General features: G+C 44.7%; 1 protein-coding gene across 2 annotated transcripts in view; it reads right to left on the bottom strand.

Annotated features, from left to right (window-relative positions):
* Nucleotides 1–12338: 12338 nt before the first annotated feature.
* LOC309622714 (uncharacterized protein) overlaps nt 12339–24791 on the bottom strand; it is a 37624-nt gene continuing 25171 nt past the window's right edge. The window contains exon 4 of one of the 2 annotated variants that reach the window (XM_082378807.1): nt 12339–14811. In XM_082378807.1, the coding sequence (XP_082234933.1) occupies nt 14648–14811 (164 nt within the window). In that variant the 3' untranslated portion in view covers nt 12339–14647. Of the gene's footprint in view, nt 14812–23116; nt 23514–24791 lie in introns of those variants that run through there. The other variant, XR_014241063.1, reaches the window with a different exon arrangement.

Genomic DNA, 24791 nt, shown 5'->3' with positions numbered 1-24791 from the left:
GGGAGGAAGACCAAATATATATATATTTTTTTTTTTTTTTTTTTTTAAACAAATTTATTTTTATTTTTGGCTGTGTTGGGTCTTCATTGCTGCCCACGGGCTTTCTCTAGTTGCGGTGAGCGGGGGCTACTCTTCGTTGTGGTGCACGGGCTTCTCATTGCGGTGGCTTCTCTCGTTGTGGAGCACGGGCTCTAGAGCACAGGCTCAGTAGCTGTGGTGCACGGGCTTAGTTGCTCCGTGGCATGTGGGATCTTCCTGGACCAGGGATCGAACCTGTGTCCCCTGCATTGGCAGGCAGATTCTTAACCACCGCACCACCAGGGGAGTCCCCAAATATATATTTATTACAAATCACAGCATCGCACTTGGCAAGAACTTACCATGAGAAATACACTATATGAGTACACTTTGTTAAAACTATAAACTTCATGAAGATATGGATTAATCCCAGAGACAGTATCTAATCTGTATTAGGTTCCCGGGGTCACTATAACAAAGTATCATAAACTGGTTTAAAACAACAGAAATCTATTCTCACACCATTCAGGAGGCCAGAAGCACAAAATCAACACGTCAGCAAAATTGATTCCTACTGGAGGCTGTGAGAGAGCAACTCCCTGCCTCTCTCCTAGCTTCTGGTGTTTGCTGGCAATCCTTGGTATTCCGTAGCTTGTAGATGTATCACTCCAATCTCTGCCTACCTCATCTTCACATGACCTTCTTCCCTGTGTGTCTAAGTGTCCTTTTCTGTCTAAGGACACTCTCCTTGGATTTCGGGTCCATCTTTACCCAGTAGGATTTCATGTCAATTGTAAAACAAAAAATGTTGCCCCCCATTCTAGTTCTACAAGGATTAAGTTGCAACCCACTGCAGTTGCCCACCAACAGTGTGCTGTGAGGGGAATTCAGGATAGAGGAAAACAGGAAGCATTCTGTGCTTTGGATATGCAGGCCCTAGATAGTTAAGATGCATATCTAAGGAAAAAATTTCAATGACCCCAGATTCTTGCATCTTCCCAAACACAGAAGAGCACTAAAATCATTAATTTGAGATGTCTGTCCTTTGTGACGAGCATTAACCTTTTTACTACAAGTTTTTCCCAATAAATAATTCAAATATATATATCTTAGCTCTTCCCTTACCTCTTTGGAGCAGTTCCCCAGAGCTACCTGAGAGGCTATCTCCTGGGCTATAGTCCTCAGTAAGGCCCAAATAAAACTGAAACTCACTCTCTTACATTGTGCATTTTTCTTGGTAACGCACAATCTTTACCTTAAGTACACCTGCAAAGACCCCAATTCCAAATAAGGTCACGTTCTGAGGTTCTGGGTGGATCTGAACTTTGGGGGGACACTGTTCAACCCACTACATAATCGAATGTCTTCAAGTACAGCTGAGGAAGCTGAGGCTTTACAAAGGGAAATGCCTTACCCAAGGTCATACAGTTTTGCGTCTAAATGATATTAGAAGGAGGAGAGACGAGGGCACTGTGTGACTTTCAGAGACCATACAGTGGTGGACAGACCTTCACGGATCAAGACAAACAAGCCCATCCTGCGTGAAGAAAACCCAGAGGGAGCCTGCCCAAAGCATGTTCTGCAATTCCAACCCATATTTCTCCTTCCCAGGGAACATAAGAAGGTGGGCATTTTGCGCCACAAAAAAGTCACTGAAGCCCGAGAGAGAAACCAGAGAGCCAGCAGTGCGTCACTTGCCAGTTCTTCTACCAAACACACAGAAAAGTCGGAAGCCACCACCTCTAATCTCCTCCCCCCACAATTTCCTTCACTTACAGTTTCAAAATCCTGGCGGTGTATTAATCAGAGAAGTACCAGAGCTGGTCCACAAGTTTATGACGTACGTTTCTACTGCGTCTGCGCGGCGTCCCTGGGTCTCCTGGCCAGGTGTAGCCACATGGAATTAAGGGGCAACTTGATCCTGGAGCTGTTTCCCCATGCTTTTCCGCTTGATTATAAATATGACTTTGTGAAAATCCAGCCACACCACTGTCTCCATCGGGCTGCATTCTTTTCAAAACTCAACCCTCCTTCATGGGCACAGAGCATCTGTTTCAAGTCAGAAGGCAGGGCAAGGCTGTCTCCCACATGACGTGGCTCAGAGGCCCCAGCCGTGGTACTTAAAACCTAGTGGCCTGAGATAATTGGCCTCCAAACCAAATTCAGCTGCTGAGACCTGATCAGAAACTGCTGGGTTTCTTTTTCCCTCAACTGATTTAATTCCCACCCCCAAGCCCTCTGACCTTCCTTCCTTTCTTGGAAATGCCTGGAGGACTGCTTGGGTGGGCCCCAAAGCCTGGGGGAGAAGAGATAGGACTGAAAGGTACAAAGGGGATGAGGAAAAAGGCCAGACACAAAAGGTTACATATTGTATAAGTCCATTTATATAAAGTGTGCAGAATTGGTACATCCATAGAGACAGAAAACAGATTGATGGTTGCCAAGGTCTTGGGGGAAGAGGGTTGAGGAGGGGCTACTTAATAGTTAATGAGTTCCTTCTGAGGCTGATGAAAATGTTTTGGAACCAGATAGAAGTGATGGGTACACAACAGTGTGAATGCACTAAAGGACGCTGAAGTGTATATTTCAAAGTAGTTAATTTTATGTTGTGTGAATTTCACCTCAATTTCTAAAAATTCTAAAAGGGAAGGCTAAAAGAGGGGGAGGGGGATGAGGAAGGAAGCCCTGCAGCTGAAGTAGAGCTTTCACAAAAGCCGGCTTCAAGGACAGCAGGGACCCAGTCTAAGTTAACCCCTCCCTTTCCAGAGGGAAGCCTCAGGCTCCAGGCCTGTGGCATTTTCCCAAGGAGCTTCAGCTGAGAAATTGCACCTCTGCACCAGCTGGTTGTCCCCTAAAGCTAGAAAGTTCTCCTCTCTAATGGTCAGCTCAATCATGGGTTCTCTTCTCTGATAATGTTTTTAAAGAGAGAGGGCCTACCTATTTCAGGGGCTTAAAATGAAATAAAGTGGAATTAAGCGCAGTGGGAAAAAAAAATTATTTTAATTTAGGATTCTCAGCTTACTTATTCAGAAGCACTAAAAATGTGCACTGCCTTTTCTAAGTTGAACTGAATCTCTGTTTTGAGCCATCCTGCTGCAAAGCAAAAACTTAATCGCATTCGGTTCAGCCTCTGCCACTTTCTCCAGGATCACACCTAAATTCTATGTGAATGTGAATTCTATGCAAAGGTGTCTGCCCCTTGCTGTCCTCGTGTATTCCCATGAGCCGCTGAGATGTCCCGATATTCATCAGGACCTCTGGACGTGTCTTGTCTACTTTTGCCTCATCTATCCAGTAGGTCTTCTCCAGGTCTGCAGGTTCTCTATGCCACCTCTCTGCTCCCCACGGATGTCTGGGAACCCTTGGTGGCCCCTATGCCATGCTGGGACCATCAGAAATGAGGGGGAGCCAAGGCTGTTCACCCACTTGCTTGCTACCCTTAGACACGTGGAAAAGTCATTCTCATGCGCTCCCACCACACACGGCTGACTCAGACCCAGTGTGCAGCAGCTGTTTCTACTCTACTCCTTTCATGCCATGTTATGGCACAGGCTATCTCTGGAATCGTGCCCAGGTTCTGCCGACAAAGTAGACACAGGTCTCCTCTACTCTGGGATTCCCCAAACCTATATGCAGTCTCTAAAGTGGGATTCAAATCCACATCTGATTTGAAAACACAAGTACTTCTTCCTAAACAACATTACCTCGTTGCATTTAAATGGGCACCTTAGAAAGACATCAGTGTTTTGACTACAGTTCGGGTGAGGAGACTTTCAGGTAGAAAAACTGAGATATTCCTACAGAAGAGCCTCAAGAGCATTGTTAATGGGGTGCAGAAACAGAAACCTAGGAACAGAAGGGTGTCAGTGTGCCCCACGCACTCTGCACTCCCACCCCTCACTTCTCCAGGGTTCCCTGTTCCCTATAGGAAACCCCCGAGAAGAAATTAACTTGGAAAAGTCAAAAAAAAAACAACACAGGAGCCTACACAAAAATGAATATCTGAAAATTCCAGGCAATGGACAAACCTTGAAATCATATACTAAGTGAAAAGAAACCAAACACAAAAAGCCACATATTGTATGATTCCATTTATACAAAATGTCCAGAATAGGCAAATCCAGAAAGTAGACTGATGGTTGGCAGGGGCTGGGAGGAAGGGGGAATGGGGAGTGACTAAATATTTAATGGGTATGGGGTTTCCTTTGGGGGTGATGAAAATGTTCTGGAATTAGACAGTGATGATGGTTGTACAACATTGTGAATGTACTAGAAGTTACTGAATTATACAATTTAAAATGGTTAAAATGGGAATTTTCTATTATATGAATTTTACCTCAATATAAAAAAAAAGATTCCAGGGACTTCCCTGGTGGCGCAGTGGTTAAGAATCCGCCTGCCAACGCGGGGGACACGGGTTTGAGCCCTGGTCCAGGAAGATCCCACATGCTGCGGAGCAACTAAGCCCGTGCGCCACAACTACTGAGCCTGCGCTCTAGAGCCCACGAGCCACAACTACTGAGCCCGCATGCTGCAACTACTGAAGCCCACGTGCCTAGAGCCCGTGCTCCGCAACAAGAGAAGCCACCGCAATGAGAAGCCCACGCACCGCAATGAGAAGCCCGCGCACCGCAACGAAGAGTAGCCCCCGCTCGCCACAACTACAGGAAGCCCAAGCACAGCAACGAAGACCCAGTGCAGCCAAAAATAAACAAATAAATGAATAAATAAATAAAATAAAAAATTACTTGAAAAAAAATTAAGCCAGGGGACTTCCCTGGTGGTCCAGTGTTTAAGACTCTGTGCTTCCACTGCAGGGGGCACAGGTTGATCCCTGGTCAGGGAACTAAGGTCCCATGTGCCACATGGTGTGGCCAAAAAAAAAAAAAAATTAAGCCAAACATAAACCCCCAAACTGAAAACTACAATGTTTGAAATTAAAAATTCACTAGATAGGATAAGAGCATACTGGATATTCTGAAAGTATAAGTGAAAGTGAGGGCAGGTCAACAGAAATTATCCAAACTGAACCACGGCAGAAAAAAAAATTTTTTAACATGAACAGAGCATTGATGGGAAAAATTACGTAGTCTGACATTGGTGTTATTGGAGTCCCAGAAGAAGAGGGGAGAGAAAATTGGTCAGAAAGCAAATATCTGAAGAAATAATGGCTGAAGTTTTTGCAAATTCGATAGGAAAAAATTTCAATCTACAATTCAAGAAACTCAGAAAACCCCAAACATGATAAATATCAATACAAAGAAAACCATGCCTGCGCACATCATAATCAAATTACTGATGAGTAAAGATAAGGAGAAAATCTTTAAAATATCCAGAAAATAAAAGACACAACACATATAGAGGAACAAATATAATCACAGCTTACTACTCATTGGAAACAATGGAGGCCAGAAGACAACATCATGACATCTTTAAAATGCTTCAAGAAAAGTAAAGGGGCCACTCCTGCAACACCTGTGAAAAACCTACCCATACATGAAATTTTCTTCAAGCATCTGCTCTCAACAGAGGAAAAGTTCAATGTTTTATCATTGATACAAAGGTAGCCCTGAGCTTTTAGTCTAAGTCCCAGCTCTACAAATATACATTAGCTGAGTGCTATTTATCTCTTTGAACCCAAGTTCTCATCTGTAACTGGGGATGATAATAGTACCTTCACCTTGTAGGGCTGCTGGGAAAACTAAATGAAGTTGTAAATGTAAAGCACTTAGCACAGTACCTAGTAAGTAATGGGCTAGCAACCACAGGGTGAGCAGGAGATGGAGAAGACTCAGACAATGTGGTCCATGTCCCCCAGAGCTCGTTCCAACCAGCTAGGCAACCAAGGTGATCAAGACGGCGATTCCAAGCACATCTTTGATACCAGCTGAATGGAACCACATCTGAGCTACCTGAACTGAGAGTGCAGGAAAGGTAGCTCCCTGGATTAAAACTAGATGCTGTTACTAAAGAAGGGGTAGTGGAGGAGGGAAGGCAAAGAACAAATGTTCACCACGCACTCTAAAGATGGAGCACAGTTTTTTTCCTCAAGGAGCTCATGTATAAGAAAATAGTTTGGTAGGAGACAGAGTACAAGGCACTAAGCATTATGATAGAGGGATGGGCAGGTTATAAAGGGGCAAAAAGTGACAGGAGAAAGGGGTGATCAGAGGAGATTTCCTAGAAAAAATAAAATTTGAAATGAATATTCAAGGACAAGTAGGAGTCCACAAACAAAAAAGAAGGGAGAGATCTTTCAGGCAAGTGAAGAGACTGGAAGAATGGGTGGGAGACGAGGCAGGAGAGACAGAAAGAAGCAGATCATACGCTGATTTGTAAGTCATGCTAAGGAATATGACTTTTTCCTCTAATGAGTAGCTTTCAATGTGTTTTTCTTACTAAGAGCCACGATAATAAAATCATTTCACATGGCAACCTGGACCATATGTATATACATATATACATCATATGTATAGATGTAGACATATGTACATATGAATCTCAAATGTAACTACTTTGGAAAACCGTTTGGCAGTTTAAATAGGCATCATACATCTACCCTGTGACCCAGAAATTTTACTCCTGGTAGTATGGCCAAAAGGAATGAGTGGATATGCCCACAAAAAGACACGCCCGGGAATATTCACAGGAGCTTTATTCCTAATAGCCAGACACTGGAAACAGCTTAAATGTCCATCAACAGGAGAATTGGATAATTAAATTGCAGTATATTCATACAATAGAATACAATAATGAAAATGGACACACTACAGCTACATGTGACTTCATGAATGTGTCTCAGACATAACATTGAGCTAAAGAAGCCAAACCCCAAAACAGTATATATTCTTTGATGTCATTTAGTTCAAGAATAGGCAGAACTAATTGAAGATTATAGCAGTCAGAATGGTGATTATTTTTCAGGGAGCGGAGGTGGGTGTGGGGTGTCATAACTACTCCAGTTATGACAGGAAAGGGGTAGGAAGGAGCTTTCTCAGGTGCTAGACATGTTTTATATCTAGATCTGGGTTAGTGGCTAAGTGAGAATATGAATATATAAAAATTCATCAAGCTGCACACTTAAGACCCTGCACTTCACTTGAATAAATGTTATACCTCAATGCAAAGTTGTTAAAAATTATGCCACACTATCCTAAATACATGTCAAATATGTGGAGCTCAAATTCCGACTTAGAAGACGCACTTACATTTATAACAATCTGAAATAAACAATACTGAAATAAACAATTGTCTCACAAAATAATCCATGTGATTGAGGTTGACATTTAGTCTATTCAATTTTTTTTTTTTTATGTTGGCTGACTATAACTCACTACACTGATTTCATGGCCCACTAAAGGTCGTAATCCATTTTCTGAAAATCTCATTGCTAGACAATAGGGATCCACTGAGGGTTTTAAGAAGAGGAGTGACATGAACTGGCTAGGGTTTCAGAAAGCTCCCTCTGAGGCAACGTGGAAGATGGATTCAAGGTGTGAAACTGGAGCTGGGAGATCAGGTGAGGAGGCCATTAGGTTTGGGGAGGGTCCCTAGAAGAGGGTCTTGAGCCAGGTTTTTCTTTCAGATTGTGGGTTTTTATCTATGCTCTGCATTGATCTGACCCGGCATCACACCTGGCCCCTGGTGCCTGACACAGAGTCCATCGCACCCATCCTACAGGTGGATGGCATTCCCTATTGGGAGTGGCTGGCTGAGAGGAAGCATGCCCATCCTTTCCACCATCATTGCAGTGTCACAAGGACATGGGGCAGAAACCTTCCCTCCCTCTGTTCCCAACAAGCAGTGGTTGCTCCATCAATATGATCAGAGACAGGGGTCCAGGTCAAAGCTGACAAGGAAAGAAAGCAGTTTGTATGTCCCTGTTCTTTCCCAGACATCAAACAAGCCACTTCATATGTGTTACCTCAGTTCATTCCTACAACCCTTTAGAATAGGTATGATCATCTCCAAGGCTGAAGAAAAGTGAGGCTCGGAGTGGGGAAGTGACACTACACATCCACGGCCCTGAAGCTGGTAAGTGATAAAGCCAGGCTTAGAATCCAAATCTGCTGATAGAAAGTCCAAGCTATTAGGCTAATGTGAGTGCATCCCATCTTGATTTGAAATGCTGGCGTGACTCATGACATGTGCTAATGCCCGTGGACTCTGTGAAATCTTCCAGGGAGGGTGGAGAAACCTTGACTAAGCAGTCTGCCCTCTGGGTGCACTGGGATTTCATGTTCTTTGTTTGAACTATGGTAACTTATGACTTTTCTCACTTCTTTTTTTTTTTATTAATTAACTTATTAATTTATTAATTTATTTATTTTTGGCTGTATTGGGTCTTCGTTGCTGGGTCTTCGTTGCTGTGCGTAGGCTTTCTCTAGTTGCGGCATTCGGGTGCTACTTTTTGTTGTGGTGCGTGGGCTTCTCATTGCAGTGGCTTCTCTTGTTTCGGAGCTCAGGCTCTAGGCACACAGGCTTCAGTAGTTGTGGCACACGGGCTCAGTAGTTGTGGCTCGCAGGCTCTAGAGCTCAGGCTCAGTAGTTGTGGTGCACAGGATTAGTTGCTCCGCGGCATGTGGGATCTTCCCGGACCAGGGATCGAACCCGTGTCCCCTGCATTGGCAGGCAGATTCCTAGGGCGCCACCAGGGAAGTCCCTTTTTCTCACTTCTTTAATCTTTGTTTCAGCTCTGCCAGGGGTTCTGACTGTCGCAGACCTCACAGCTCCAGGACCCAGCACTGGGCAACTTTGGCAATTGGTCCATGACCTCATCTCTCTGGCCAGGGATAACAGGCTAGGGAACTGGTGATGGATGGCAGGTATTCTGGAGGCCCCAGGAGAGTGGAGGTCAGGAAGGGCCATGTCCCTGGATACCAGGCCCAGCCTGGCCTAACAACCATCCCTATATTTCTACACAAGTGTCACAAGATGAGGAGAAACTTGTGAAATGCCTTGTCTCTGAGGCACCATGTTTCCTTTTAGTCACCGCCAGAGACTTCTGGGGGCAGAAGAGGATTCTAGTGGGAAGTCTGGAGGCTATGCCCAGCTGGAGCTCTCAGAAGGAGAAACTGAGGCTGATGAGTATCTCCCAGCAGCTCTCATCGTGGTGCCCACGATGAGGATGAACTTCCAGATCACACACAAGCACGTGTGCCCGCGTGAACACACACACTCACACATGTCAGCCAATCCAATCCCTGCTGTCTCCGTTCTGTGCCCTGAGAGGCCTATCCTTTGGGTTTCCTTGCCAGCTGGCTTGGCGTGCGCCCATGGTAGTCTTGCCTGCTCAGGCAAGCTCCAGCCAACCTCTTGCCTCTAGTTTTAGGAAGGAAGAGGCATCTGTCCCAGATTGACCCCTGAACTCTGGGAGACACTTGTCACATTCTCAGTGGTTCTCAGGGAGCGCCCTCACTTCATTCAAGGTGTGTGGGGGCAGGGGGAGAAGATACACAGCACCTCTTAAAGAAATTCCTACTCTTGGTCGCTCTCCCTCCACAATCTACCTGCCTCTTTTATACCCTTAAAGTAGCAAAGGGACCAGGTTTTTTGATCCCCATTTAGCATGTCCTGCACAGCTGGTCTATCACCTCCCTTAGATATTAAGGGCTCTGTTGGGCTGCACCCCATGGACCTGCAAGGCCTGCACTTGCCCAGCTTCAAGACTGAAGAAAGCCCTGGAGTCAGCAACAGAATCATCAATGGTTCAATGGATGCGGGAGCTTACACGTCTGAAGCAAGGTCCTGGAGCGATGACACCCCACCACGTGTAGTGGATGGTGAGCAGGACATGGTGGTGATCTTCTCTGGGGGAGGTGGGGGGAGGAGAGATTACCAGTTAGAGGGGGATTGACATCTGGTAGGCTCCTCAGTTACCAGGGAAACCAGCAGAGGGGCACGCCCCTCACTGCCCCTTTGATGAGAACAATCACCAGCTGGGGCCTGGGGCAAGTACATAGGAAGGTCAGTCCTGTGCAGTAGGGTGTAGGTGAAGCAGGCACTGGTCAGGCACGGGATGTACAGAGAGCAAGAGAGGAGCCATCCTGAGTGGCCCGACCATACAGGCTCTTAACACATTTTGCTCTCAGCTCTTTGGGTACTTCCGAGCAAGAGAACCTGAATGTTAGAAAATCAGGGATGCCTGGGAGTGCGGTGCGGGGCAAGACAGAGGCAAGAGATTAAGAGATACTAACTACCGTGTAGAAAAGAAATAAACTACGAGGATACATTGTATAGCACAGGGAATACAGCCAATATTGTATAACAACTTTAAATAGAGTATAATCTATAAAAATTTAGAGTCACTACACTGTACACCTGAAATCAATATACTATTGTAAATCAACTACACACGATGCTGAAAGCTCAGCTTCTCTGTACACGGGTGCTGAAACTGAGTGGGGCCTGGACACAGAGGCCTCCTTTTGTCCCCTATTTCTTGTAGGCAAGACTCCAGCCTCCATGACCTTCCCTGAGTTCCAAAGGAATACAAAGAGGCCGAGGTTTCAGTAACAGTGCCCAATCAAATCTCGGAGGCAGAGCTCTGGGTGAAGTAGAAAAGGATAGCTTTATTGCTTTGCCAGGCAAAGGGGGACACAGTGGGCACCCGCCCTCAAAAACTATGTGTCCCAACCTGGGAAGATTTGATGAGGAATTGATGTTTCAAAGGTGGGGTCTCTGACAAGATTAGGGTGTGTGCAGGGCCTCCTGTGGTCACATCTCCTAATCTTGATGAGCTTCTCTGGTCCTTTTAACCTTGCCTCAGGGGCTTTCTTGGCTGCGCCTCCCTTGATTAGCAACTGTTTGAATCTGCCCTTTGGAACTCAGGGAAGGTCATGGAGGCTGGAGTCTTGCCTACAAGAAATGGGGGACAAAAGGGCCTCCATGCCCGGGAGCCCTACAGGGCCCCGCTCAGTTTCATACCTCAATAAAAAGAAAAAATACATATAAAAACAAATTAATTTTTTTAAATGCCATACACCCTCCTCCTTCCCTCCTTCTTCCTTCCTTCCTTCCTTCCCTCCTTCCTTCCTTCCTCTCTTTTTTGCACATCTGCATATAGTGGATAAATTCCAATCCTATATGTATATGTGCGCAAACACACACACACACACACACACACACACACACACCCTTCCCATACCCACACAAATACAACAAGTAGCTGAAAACAGAGTCTAAGAGACCTAGGAGGTGTTATCCCCACAAGTATCATCTGGGCCCCAAATACCCTGTCACACGTCAATGACCCCTGTGCATGGGTCACCCCAGAGGTCATCACTAGGTCTGAGCTTGTGTCATTGAGTTCTGGCATCATCTGAGCCAATAATCAGGCCAAAATAGATGTTTTTGACGAATGCCTTTCCCGTCGGCAATGCACTGCTCACAGCTCACAAAGCCCCTCTACACCGCTCTCACTCTATCTCACTCTTGCGCAGAGCTCTGTGAGAAGAGAATATTATCTGTCTCTGGGAAAGATGAAGATGCTCATTTCAAGCCTATTGAAGTTCTGAAACAGGAGGGAAGGGGGCAGGACACAACCTTTAAAAGAATGACATATGAGTTGAGGATACAACATAACTGGTTAGAACCAATTTGGTCCAAGATGGCGGAAGATTCGACTTCCAGTAGACCTTGAGCCTCATTATACACTCATTGTAATACATTAGCATAAGCTAAATGACACACCCATAGGCGTCAAGACGGTTCCCAGGCCAACCATATAAGGCCAAAAAGTGGGCAGTAGCTCTGTTCCTGGAAATCCCCACCCCTTCCCCAAAATAGTTGAAATAATCCTCCCACTCTTTAGCCTGTTAAATTACCCAGTCCATAAAAACTAACCATCCCATATTTCAGGACCTCTGGCCTTCTGAGATGACCCACACTCTGTGCAGTGTGTTTCTCCCAAAGCCAGTCTCGTCTTTTGAGATGGACTGCATTCTGTCTATGGAATGTATATCTCTCTAAATAAATCCACTCTTTACCTATCACTTTGCCTCTCACTGAATTCCTTCTGCACTGAGATATAAAAAACCTGAGTTTCATTAAGTCCTGAGACCAGGTGTGCAATTTCAATTAAAAGACAGTGGGTTTGGGGGCTTCCCTGGTGGTGCAGTGGTTAAGTATCTGCCTGCCAATGCAAGGGACACAGGTTCGAGCCCTGGCCCGGGAAGATCCCACATGCACTAAGCCCGTGCACCACAACTACTGAGCCTGAGCTCTAGAGCCCGTGCGCCACAACTACTGAGCCCGTGTGCCACAGCTACTGAAGCCCATGCCCCTAGAGCCCGTGCTCCCCAACAAGACAAGCCACCTAATGAGAATCCCGCACACCACAACAAAGAGTAGCCCCCTCTCGCCGAAACTAGAGAAAGCCCGCATGTGGCAACAAAGACCCAACGTAGCCAAAAATTTTTAAAAATTAAAAAAAGACAGTGGGTTCAAGTGCCAATCTGGGATTTGGCTGGGTTCGAGTCCCAGCCCATGGGTTCAAGTCCCAATCTGAGTTGTGCAGTTGCAGTTCTTTTTTTTTTTTTTTTTTGTATTTATTTATTTATTATTTATTTTTGGCTGCGTTGGGTCTTCATTGCTGTGCATGGGCTTTCTCTAGTTGCTGTGAGCAGGGGTCACTCTTCGTTGTGGTGCACAGGCTTCTCATTGCGGTGGCTTCTCTTGTTGCGGAGCTCAGGTTCTAGGTGCACGGGCTTCAGTAGTTGTGGCACGCGGGCTTCAGGAGTTGTGGCTCGTGGGCTCTAGAGCGCAGGCTCAGTAGTTGTGGCGCATGGGCTTAGCTGCTCCACAGCATGTGGGATCTTCCTGGACCAGGGCTCGAACCCGTGTCCCCTGCATTGGCAGGCGGATTCTTAACCACTGCACCACCAGGGAAGCCCACAGTTTCAGTTCTTAATGAACCAAACTAAATACAGTGGAAGAAACCCTGTTTACTTTCCTTCCCCCTCCCCATTTTCCCCCATTGCAAACTTAACTACACTGATACCTCTCCTCCCCTCCTGCAACACTGGGAAAACATCCAAGGCCCGTCTGGGCTCTGGACCCCATCCTTCTTCTTCTCAGGAGAAGTCCCATTTACCATTTATTCCCTCCCTCCTCAAGTAGTTTCAATCTCTCTCTCCCTCTTTCTCTCTTCTGGACCTTCCTAGTCACCTAAGATTCATTTCTAGCATGGTAGAAAGTTAGGCTTATAGAAGAAAATTAGAAAGAGGAAATGGATGAAGGAGAAGAGAAAAGGAAGGAAGGGGAGAAAAAGATGGGAGAGATGGAACTGGCTATTTGCCCGCAAGAAACAAACGCACTTGCAAGTCTTCTGACTTGACAATTCCACCCACTATTGCCTTATTGCTTTCCTTTTCTTCACAGCCAAACATTTTGGGGGAAAGGTCTGTATATGTCTCTACTTCTTCACCTCCTGTTTATTTCTCAACCAGCTGCAATGTGGCTTCTGTCCCTTCCTCTCCACTAAAACTGATTTTAATTCACCAGGGAGTGTCAAGGTGCAAAATCCAATAGACTGGAAAAAAAAAAAAGGTTTCTCCCGAGCACGTGGTCTGAGGATGACACTTCCTCCCACGTTCCTCGAGACTCTCCTTTCCCCTGGCCTCTGTGGCCCTACTTTTTCCTGACGTGTACTGTCCCTCTCCATCTCCTTTGCTTTTTTTCCCCATTAACCCTTAAATGCCAGGGCTACTCCCTAAGCCTCCTTCATTCCTTGCAGTATTCACTCCCACGGGGATATGACATTCAAATCCACAATTCCAACCACCAGTATCAGCTCCCCACTGATGACTACCCAAACCATGTCATAACAACAACAGTAATAAATATTTATTAACAGATAACAAGCAGCAGGTACCATCATCAGTCGTAGCTCGTGGATAAGCAAACTTAAGTAACTAGGCTGAGGTCACACGGTTATTAAGAGGCAGCTTTTCAAGTCCACTCGTTACCACTTCTGGTTTCCAGCAAGATGAGAAACTAACAAGGGCTGCTAGCTCCCTCTCTCCAAATCAACCCTGAAGAACACATGAAGGTGAAAGGGGGGTTGATGAATCTGACAGTAGCCTAGGAAATAAGATGACAGTCAAGTGCCAACCAGGTGACAGATTCTGAAGGGGATCTTAGAGCCACTCTTTTCGTGTGTTTCCAAGGGGCTGGGGGTGGAATTGCCTGCCAGTCAGTGCTTTGGGGCAGAACAGCAGCAATAGGGCACTGGCTGGGCTGGGGAACAGAGCACAGCAGGTGCACACGGATGGCCTGGCTCTGGGCATTCCTCCTTGCCCCATAGCCTGAGGCCCCCAGGCCTCCGGAGCCTAAGGATTGATCATTTAACCCCTGTGACACCACCCCGTTACCCCAACCTCAACCAATCAGAGAACTGTGCACGAGCTGATCACATACCCTGTGACCCCTTTCCCCCACCTGGTTTTTAAAGATGCTTTGCTGAAACCCTTCAGGGAGTTCAGGGTTTTTTTGGGCGTGAGCCACCGTCTCCTTGACTGGCCCTGCAATAAAACTTTCTCTGCTCCAAACTCCAACGTTTCTGTACTGTTTGGTCTCACTGTGCGTCAGGCGCACAAACTTGCGTTTGATGACGGTTCATTCCAGGTTGTCATTCCAGAGCACTCACCCTGCAGTGGACACATCCACACACACTCACACTCTCAGCATTTGGCAGAACACAAGCCATGGCCAGGCCTTCCAGCCCTCCCTCTAGATGAGGCGATGAGCCCCCCAGGAGAAGGTTAGTGCATGTGAGCTCACACGGTAAAATAACTGATGGGAAACACCATAAAAGAAAGTCAAAAGGGCATTCAGTGAATATCACATAAAGCACAATATCAAATACGCACAACAAATATCTTCAAAAACATAGAAGAGGATCAGAGTTCATAAACCCATTCAAGAACAAACACATCTATTGAAAAACCATAGGAAAAATAAGCCACATTGGGTTGAAAAATAGTATGAAAAAATATAATGGCGAAAAAAATGAACTTCGATAGATTGGTTGAAAAGCGGAATGAATAAAGCTGAAGAATGAATTAGCAAGACTGGAAATTCTAGTCTAGACAATCACCCACAGAATAACTGGGAAGAGACTAAAGAAGTATAAAATTTAAAAAAATTTTTTTAATAAAATGAAGTTGAGATATTCAGGAAAGAAGTAGAAAAAATAAACATAGGTAAGAAAATATCTGAAGAAACAATGACCAATTTTTTTTCCTAAGATTAGAAAGAAATGAAAGAATTTAAAAGATCTTACAGAGTGACAGATAGGTATGAATAAACCCACTTATAGTGACATTACAATGATAGTTCAGAACATCAAAAGCAGAGAAAATGTAAATGCTTCCAAAGAGGAAGAACAGATCACCTCTTAAAATCAGACAATGGAACTTTGAAAAACATTTATTCAAGTAATATATATATTAATAAAATGATACATAAAATTATAATTATTAAAATTATATATATGTATATAGTATAGCACACCAATTAAAAAGCACAGCTTGATTTTCACAATGTGAACACATCTGTGTAACTAACCCCCGTATCAAAAAAGAGAATGTTACCCACCACCCAACAAGTCTTCTTGGCCCTTACCAGTCACCATTTGCCCCCTAAAGACAACCCTATCCTTACAGCTAACTATCCTTAGTTTTTGCTTTTTTTTGAATTTTATGTAAATAGACGCACACTGTATATACTCATTTGTAACTGGCTTCTTTTGTTCGACATTATGTTTGTAGGATTCACCATGTGGTTGCACCCATGTAGAAATTGTCATTTATTCTCACTGATGCAAGGCAGAGTTTCTCAATCTCAGCACTATTGACCTGTATGGGCCAGGTAATTCTTTGTTATGCGGAGGCTGTCTTATGCACTGTAGAATGTTTAGCAACATCCCCAGTCTCTACCCACTAGATACCAGTAGCAATCCTCTCTTCCTGCCCCAACAAGTTGTGATAACCAAAAACTATTTCCAGACATTGCCAAATATCTCCAGGGAGGTAACATCGTCTTCTCTTAGCACTGCTGTATAGTGCTGTATAGCACTGCTCTGTATGAGCATATCAAAGTTTATTTATCTCTTCTACTGTTGAAGGACATTTAGGTTGTTTCCAATTTGGGGCCTCAAAGAATAATAATACTACGAAGGGAAACAATATTTTCAACAGTTTTAAAGGAAAAGAACATCAAACCCAGAATTTTCATCTATATAAAGAGTCTCAGTTTTATCACTCGAAGATCGCCTTTGAAAATATTTTATAGGTAATATTCCAGCAAGACGAGAAACAAATCCATAGGAAAGCTGTACGCCATATGTGAAATAAAGGTGAGTAAACAGCACAGCAAAGATACTGTCATCTAAAATAGGACAAACAACTTCCACTTCTGGGTAGGATGTAGGTTGAAACAGGCCTACACTGTCACTAATAGCAACTATTAAGACCAGACAAATTACAAAAAATCACATTCTAAAGGTGTCAAAGGGCTGTGGCACTAATGAGGACTGGATGAGCTAAAAATCTCAGGGAGGGCAGACTAGTTTAGAAGAGACCTGTCAGATAGGCAGCTGGTATATTCCCCTGGGAGCATTTGCCAAATCTGGCCATGGGTTGAGGACTAGGGACTTGGCCCAGGCAAATAGCCACTATGAGGGGAAAGGGCAACCATCAAAGCTTTCTGCTATTGCTTAGAGCTGGAATGACAAAATCAGAACAAGGAGCCTCAGACACATCTGATTTTCCTGAGTACGCATTTGCTGACTCCAAAGGCTAGGAGTGCAGGAGGATAAATGAACTAGGCTAAAAGCTTTTGAAAGTCAAATAAAATCTGAGGCATATGCTAGGTCATAAAACAAGTCTGAATAAAGGTATTGAAATCATACAAAGTGTGTTTTCCAACCACAATGGAATTAAATTAGAAATCAGTAACAGAAAGAAATCTGAAAATTCCTCAAAAAAAAAGGAAATTCCCTGGCAGTCCAGTGGTTAGGACTGCCGGGGGCCCAGGTTCAATCCCTGGTCAGGGAACAAAGATCCCTCAAGCTGTGCAGTGCAGCCAAAAAAAAAGATAGAAAATTCCTCAAATATCTCGAAATTAAACAACATATCTCCAAATAACCCATGGGTCAAAGAAGAAATCACAAGAGAATTAGAAAACATCTTGAACTGACATAACAGATCAAAATTCCTGGGACGTAGCTAAAATAATGCTTAGTCAGAAATGCACACCTTTAAATACCTATATAAGAAAAGAAGAAAGACCTCAACTGTCTACTTAACTTTCTAGACTAACTTTCTACCTTAATAAACTAGAAAGAGACCAAAAACACAATAGAAAAATGTATCAAAGATCTCTCTGCAAAAGAGGATTACCAAATGTCTAAGAAAGATATGAAAGGCCCTCAGCTTTGCTAGTCATTAGAAAATGCAAATGAAATCCACAATGTGATACAAACCCATCAGAACCAGAATAGCTAAAATAAAAAAGATGGGGCTTCCCTGGTGGCGCAGTGGTTGAGAATCTGCCTGCCAATGCAGGGGACACGGGTTTGAGCCCTGGTCTGGGAAGATCCCACATGCCGCGGAGCGACTAAGCCCGTGAGCCACAAATACTGAGCCTGCGCGTCTGGAGCCTGTGCTCCGCAACAAGAGAGGCCGCGATAGTGAGAGGCCCGCGCACCGCGATGAAGAGTGGCCCCCGCTTGCCGCAACTAGAGGAAGCCTTCACACATAAATGAAGACCCAACACAGCCAAAAAAATAATAATAATAAATAAATAATAATTAAAGGTGCTAATAATTTAAAAAAATAAAAATAAAAAAGATGGAAAAATAACATGTATGGGTGATAAAGTGGAGCAATTAGAACTCTCTTACATTGGTGATGGGGTGTATACTTGCATGCCTACTTTGGAGATCTGTTTAGCCTTACTGACTAAAGCTGACGTACTAAACAGGAATGCCTACCTATGCTCACCAAAAGCCATGCACTAGAATGGTTATGATAGCTCTCTTCAAAATCGCAAACATATAAGAAACCGGAAATTTACCCAAATGCTCATCAAAGCTAAAATCAATACATAAAATGTAGTATGCCATGTCGTGAAATACTATACAAGATACTACATGACAATGAACAAACTACAATGACATACAACCACACAAATGAATCTTCAAAAAGGTTGAGCATAAGAAGATAGATACAACACAAACAAAAACACATACTGCATGACTCTTTGCATATAAAGTACAAAAATTGTCAAGATGTATATATTCTTTTAGCAGTCAGAATTGTGGTTTCCCTTAGTGAGGGTATAGGTAGTGACTGGAAATAGGAATAAGGGAAGTCTCTTGAGTGTTAGTAATGTTCTGGTTTTTATTGTGCTAGTTACACTAGTGTATCCATTTTCTGAAAATCCATTAAGCCATACCCTTATTATATGTTTGTGTTTCTATATGCATATAATACTTCAATTAAAGTTTTCAAAAAATCACGTAGCAAGTGACTGAGACAGGATTCACACACAGCTAGTCAAACTTAAGAGACTGAATCCTAAATCTTAAAATTTAGAAGCAGGGTTACATCATTCTCTGCAATAGTTGAGGGGAAAAAAATTAAGTATATCCCTGTACTAGTCAGGATTCTCCAGAGAAACAGAACAATAGGATGTGTATATACATACATATAGAGAAAGAGAGGGAGAGAGAGAGAGAGAGAGAGAGGGGGTTTTTTGTTTTTTTAGAAATTGGCTCATGCAATTCTGGGGGCTGGCAAGTTGCAACTCTGCAGGGCAGGCCCGCAGGCTGCAGACTCAGGAAGCAGCTGAGTTGCAGCTGAAGTGTGAAGGCCCTCTTGAGGCAGGATTCCCCCTTCTTCAAGGGACCACTGTCTTTTTTCTCTGAAGGCCTTCAACTGACTGGATGAGGTCCACCCACATTACGTGGTGTAATCTGCTTTACTCAAAGCCGACTGATTTAAATTTTAGTCTCATGTTTTTAAAAAAGCCTTCACAGGGGCTTCCTTGGTGGCGCAGTGGTTAAGAATCCGCCTGCCAATGCAGGGGACATGGGTTCAAACCCTGGTCTGGGAAGATCCCACATGCCGTGGAGCAGCTAAGCCCGTGCGCCACAACTAATGAGCCCGCGTGCCTAGAGCCCGTGTGCCACAACTACTGAGCCCGTGTGCCTAGAGCCCGGGCGCCAAGAGAAGCCACTGCAATGAGAAGCCCACGCACCACAATGAAGAGTAGCCCCTGCTTGCCGCAACTAGAGAAAGCCCGCACACAGCAATGAAGACCCAACACAGCCAAAACAAAAAAAAATGTTAAAAAAAGAAAACACCAAGTGTTGACAAGGCTATGAGAAAACACCAACCAACCCTCTTGCACTGCTGATGGGAGAGAAAGCCAGAACAGCTAAACTGGAGAGCAATCTGGCAGAACTTCCATCCTTCATCAGTTCTAAGATACACATTTTGTGTGTGCCATGAACTGAGGGGTAATGTCCTGCAGATAAGCCTATGTCCATGCATCCAATTCCCATTGGAGCTTAAATTCATCACAACCTTACTGAAGTCATCGTCTTGCCCTACCACTCATTCCACCCCTACTCTGTTTCTTCTAGTGAAGTCCCTACCAGGTTTATGGTATCACCATCTACTCAGTCACCTAAGAAGGTAACTTGAAAGTCAACTTGTACTCTTCCCACTCCCTCCTTGTCACGCCTCAGTGGGTTACCAGAGACAACACTATTAACATTTTTTTCTAAGTGACTTTAACTTTTTTTTCTCAACTTTGAGATCTTACTATTATAGATATAATTTTGTGTCTAGGTTATTAACCAGAGGAAACAAGCATTTCTCCAATCATTAAAAATAAATCTTATAAGCAATATGAAAGATTGCTTCAAAATTACTCCCTTTAGAGGAGAATTTAATTTTAGCTGCTAGGTAAACACCTTTTTATAAAAGTGTAAGGGATTCAGGGGACAAGAGAATGATATAGATGAGATGAGATTGGCCATGTGTTGATAATTCTTGAAGCTAAAGGATGGAGTCATGGGAATTTATTAACACTACTCCTTCCACTTTTTTATTTGTTTGAAATTTTCCATAATAAAAAAGTTAAAAAAAAAGTGTAAGGGATTCAGTATTTCTCAGAGAAGGCCTCTCAGGGCATTTCCTCAGAGTGTTGACTCTTGGGAAGGTCATGTGATGTAAGGGGTGCTGCTTACCATCTGGGGCTGTGTATGCAGACTTCAATTCTAATACCAGTGTGCCTCTTACCAGTCACGACTTAGGAAGTTTCCTTTCTGAAATTCAACTTTCTTTACCTCCCTCATAGGGTTATTAAGAAGATTAAAAAGAGCCAGACCCCTACAAAAAAAGAAGAACTCCCATTTATACAAAACACTAGAAAATGCAAACTACTCTGAAGTGACAGCCATCAGTGGTTGCCTGGAGAGGGTAGAGGCAGGGAGGGGTAAGATAATGGGATTACCAAGGGGCATAAAGGAACTTCTGGGTGCTGATAGACATACTGTCTATCTTATGGTGATACTAGCCTCCATCATCAGCCTCCCTTTCATCATCATGGTAATTAAGCATTAAGAGAAGCAGACACTCCTAAAGACTGGTTATATCTCCTGATGTTAAAATGGCATCTCAGAGCTTGTGGTCTTGGCTTACTTGATCCTGCATATTTCTGTTCCAATTAATCCTTAACTGCTTCTTGAAATGCAGGACTATTTTGCCTTTTAAAGTGAGCATTTAATTAATGCGCTCACACATTCTGCGTCCTACCTGCTTATCCTTGAGAAACTTTAAAAATCTAGGACTTTCCTGATGGCGCAGTGCTTAAGAATCCGCCTGCCAATGCAGGGGACATGGGTTCGATCCCTGGTCCGGGAAGATCCCGCATGCCACGGAGCAACTAAGCCCAAGCGCCACAACTACTGAGCCTGCACTCTAGAGCCTGCAAGCCACAACTACTGAGCCCGCGTGCCACAACTACTGAAGCCCGCACGCCTAGAGCCCGTGCTCTGCAACAAGAGAAGCCACCCAATGGGAATCCCACGCACCGCAACGAAGAGTAGCCCCCGCTCACCACAACTAGAGAAAGCCCGTGCGCAGCAGCAAAGACCCAACACAGCCAAAAATAAATAAATATAAATAAATTAATTAATTAATTAATTTAAAAAAAATAAAAATCTAATCGCCAACTTTGGCCTCAAGTCACATGTGAGAAAATAACAGTGTGGGCTAAGTACTATGTTGTAAAATGAGAAGAAGAAAGAGAACTGCATTAGCTGAGTACCAACTGTGAGCCATAATCTGGGCTAGATGCTGTTTTCACCGAAATTCTGCAATGTAGGCACATTTCTCCTTCCTGGCAGATGAGGAAACCTTGGCTCAGGGAGGGGAAGTGAGTTGCCCACAGTCACACAGCCAGGAAGTGACAGAGTCAGAAATGGAAGTGAATTCTCTCAGACTTCAAAGCCCTGGCATCTTCTACTCTATCATGCTGCCTCCAGAACACCCACTGCCCAGAAAAGTTCAGATAATGCTCCACTGTCAATAATAGTTAGTATTTACTAAGCCGTCACTAGATGCCCTGTGCTAAATCTGTTCCCTGCATTATCTCATTTAATCCTTGTATCAACCCTATGAAGTGGATACAGGTGCCATCCCCATTTAACAGAAGAGGAAACTGAGGCTCAGAGAAGTCAAGCCCCAAGCTCAAGGTCACGCTGCTATGAAGTGTCATGGTTGTGAAACAGGAGGTAAGGGGGCAGGGCACAACTTTAAAAGAATGACACAGCCATAGGACATGACAAAAACTGGTGAGAACTAACTAGATCCAAGATGGCGGAAGATTTGACTTCCAGTGGACCTTGAGCCTCATTATATGCTTATTGTAACATATTAGCATAAGCTAAGTGACACACCCACCAGTGCCATGACAGTTTTGAGGCCGACCATCAGAGATCAAAAAGTGGGCAGTGGCCCAATTCCTGGAAATCTCTGTCCCTTCCCCAAAATAGCTGGAATAATCCTCCCCCTCATTAGCCTATGAAATTACCCAGCCCATAAAAACTAACCATGCCATATTTCGGTGCCTCTCGCCTTCTGAGATGGCCCACACTCTGTCTGTGGAGTGCGTTTCTCTCTAAATCAACCCATTTCCTACCTATCACTTTGTCTCTCACTGAATTCTTTCTGCCATGAGACATCAAGAACCTGAGCTTCATTAAGTCCTGAGACCAGGTGTGTGATCTCAGTTAAAAGACCATGGGTTCAAGTCCCAATCTGGGTTTTGGCTCGGTTTGAGTCCCAGTGCGTGGGTTCAAGTCCCAATCCGAGTTACATGATTTCAGTTGGGATTCTAACCCGGGTCTACAGGCACTAAGCCTCACCCTCCTCCTTCCTGTCATCCCTGCCTCTCGCATCCACTGGAAACATCTGGTTGAAAAATAGAAAATCTGTTCCTATATCCCAAGTTCTTCAGGTTTCATATCGATTCTTTCACTCAGTCCGTAATTAGGGAACCTGTACTGAACATTCCAGGAATCAAGCGGAGACAAAGACGAAGGCCTGTGCAACGCAATCCCTGTGGTGTCCATCATTAGCCAACTACAGGATCCCAGAAGGCAAACCTGGCTGCACAGCTGCAGTTTCTAGGCCTCCTCATTGTCCCCATGCCAATGACACACATTACAGCGAATTAAAATGTCTTCAAGCCTTAAATCATTTTCCAGAGAAACTGGGCCAAAGGCCAGACCTCTTCTTTGAGCTTCTCTCCCCTAAGCTTAGGATCTGCTTTCCCTCGGAGACAGGTTTCTGAGAAGGAGGACAGAACAACACGGTCTGTGCTCCCTGCTAGGAGAGGCGGACAATGCAGACTGGTACGGGGATTTAACAGGCGTGTTGCCCGCCTCAAGGTGCGGAGAGCTCTGTGAGCGCATGCGTGCCCTGGCCCGGGAAGATCTCACATGCCGCGGAGCAACTAAGCCCGTGCGCCACAACTACTGCACCTGCATGCCACAAAACTACTGAAGCCCGCGCGCCTAGAGCCTGTGCTCCGCAACAAGGGAAGCCACCGCAGTGAGAAGCCCACGGACCGCAACAAACAGTAGCCCCTGCTCGCCGCAACTACAGAAAGCCTGTGCACGCAACGCAGCCAAAAAAAACAAATAAATAAATAAATTTATTAAAAGAAAAAAAAATTGCTGAACAACGAACACCATCTCAGCTTCTGCTTCTAGTGAAACCAATCCAGAACAGTTGGTACCAGAAGTGGTCCTAGGAAACAAACTGCGTGCCGCTTTCATGCGATTGCTGATTTTCACCTTCGGTGAACAGGATGCAGTAAAGTTGGAGGGGGTGCGATGATACAGTGTCTCTAGCATCTGAGGTCTGGGGGAAGTGGTCACCAAACAGACCTCTGAATCAGGTGGCTCTTGCTCAGCACTGTTGATTTGTTAAAGAGAGAAAATGACAGACTCATTGATCAACAATTTCAGAGGGCCTGCGTGGCAGCATTTAAAGAGACTCGCATCTCTTGCAGCTGGAGGGCACACAGAGCAGGTGCAGGACTGAATTGTAAGAGTGGCAGAACTTCAAAGAAGGCCAGTTCTCGGCTAGGTGCATCCCTTTACACCAAAGACAAAGCCCCAGAAGGGAGAAAGAGGATCCTGATTCTTGGGAGGGGCTATCTGAAGAGATAAACCCAGATACTCCTGAACCCTCTGGGCCTGCAGACGAGTCCCTGTTCCCTTGCTGGAAGACAGAGCCCCACTGCCACCCTACCTTTCTGGAAAATGAAGCAGGTGCTTTACAAAGCAACGCGTGCCCTCCTAGGGATTTGCCCCGCCTCCTTTCCTGGCCACCAGACTGATAACCAGGGAAAAACCTTAGTATGGACCAACTCAGGAAATGCCTGCTGAGGAAAGAAAGGGATTATATATCAGACCTGGCCAACATACACAAGCCCAAACTGGCCTGTGGAAGATTCTGAGGGTGATGGATCAAGGTGGGGGGGAGTGAGATATAAACTGGGTAAGTAGAGTTTGTTGATGTGGAGGGATCCTCTCCAGTGATATAGGATTTAACACCCTGGCAAGGGCCCCAGAGGATGGTTCCAATATGCTGATGGGACAGTACTTGAAAGATTCGAAAAAGCAATGATCCAAACTGAACAATGTAGAGATGCCAGAACTGCCACCGCAAACTGGAGGGGAGGACACAAAGGCTCAGAGGAGTGGGCATACTAGAATATGCCTACTATATAAGACAGGAAAACCCACAAGCTGCCCATGTTCCTTGGGAAGGCCTGGAGAACTCTCCATTTAGCATGGAGATAAGAAAAGTGTTGGTGAGGGAGCAATGGTATCACGAGAAGCTCAATAGTGGCTGTTACAGAACTGGGATCCATAGAAGAACTCGGAGAATAAAATTCCAGAGTAGCAAAGACCGATGGAAGCACTCAACCCTAAGAAACAAGATGGTGCAATTACCATAAAGGGCAACAAGGTCAGAATAGCAGCCAGGGGGCTTGAACTGCAGGGACCCAGGCAGATGGCTCATCAAACATATAAATCATGGGGACAAATTAGGACAGCCAACTAGGTTTTGCTTAATATACCCAATCAAAAGACATCAAGAATGGATGAGCAAAAGAATGACGTCAGAGATATTCATGGGCATAGGATCGAGGCAGTCACACTGGGTCCAGTGTTCAGAAGGGCC

This window comes from Balaenoptera borealis, assembly GCF_965194805.1.
Source record: "Balaenoptera borealis genome assembly, chromosome: 2".
Taxonomy (NCBI): domain Eukaryota; kingdom Metazoa; phylum Chordata; class Mammalia; order Artiodactyla; family Balaenopteridae; genus Balaenoptera; species Balaenoptera borealis.
The sequence above is the reverse complement of the archived record's forward strand: the minus strand, read 5'-3'. Positions and strand labels throughout refer to the sequence as shown.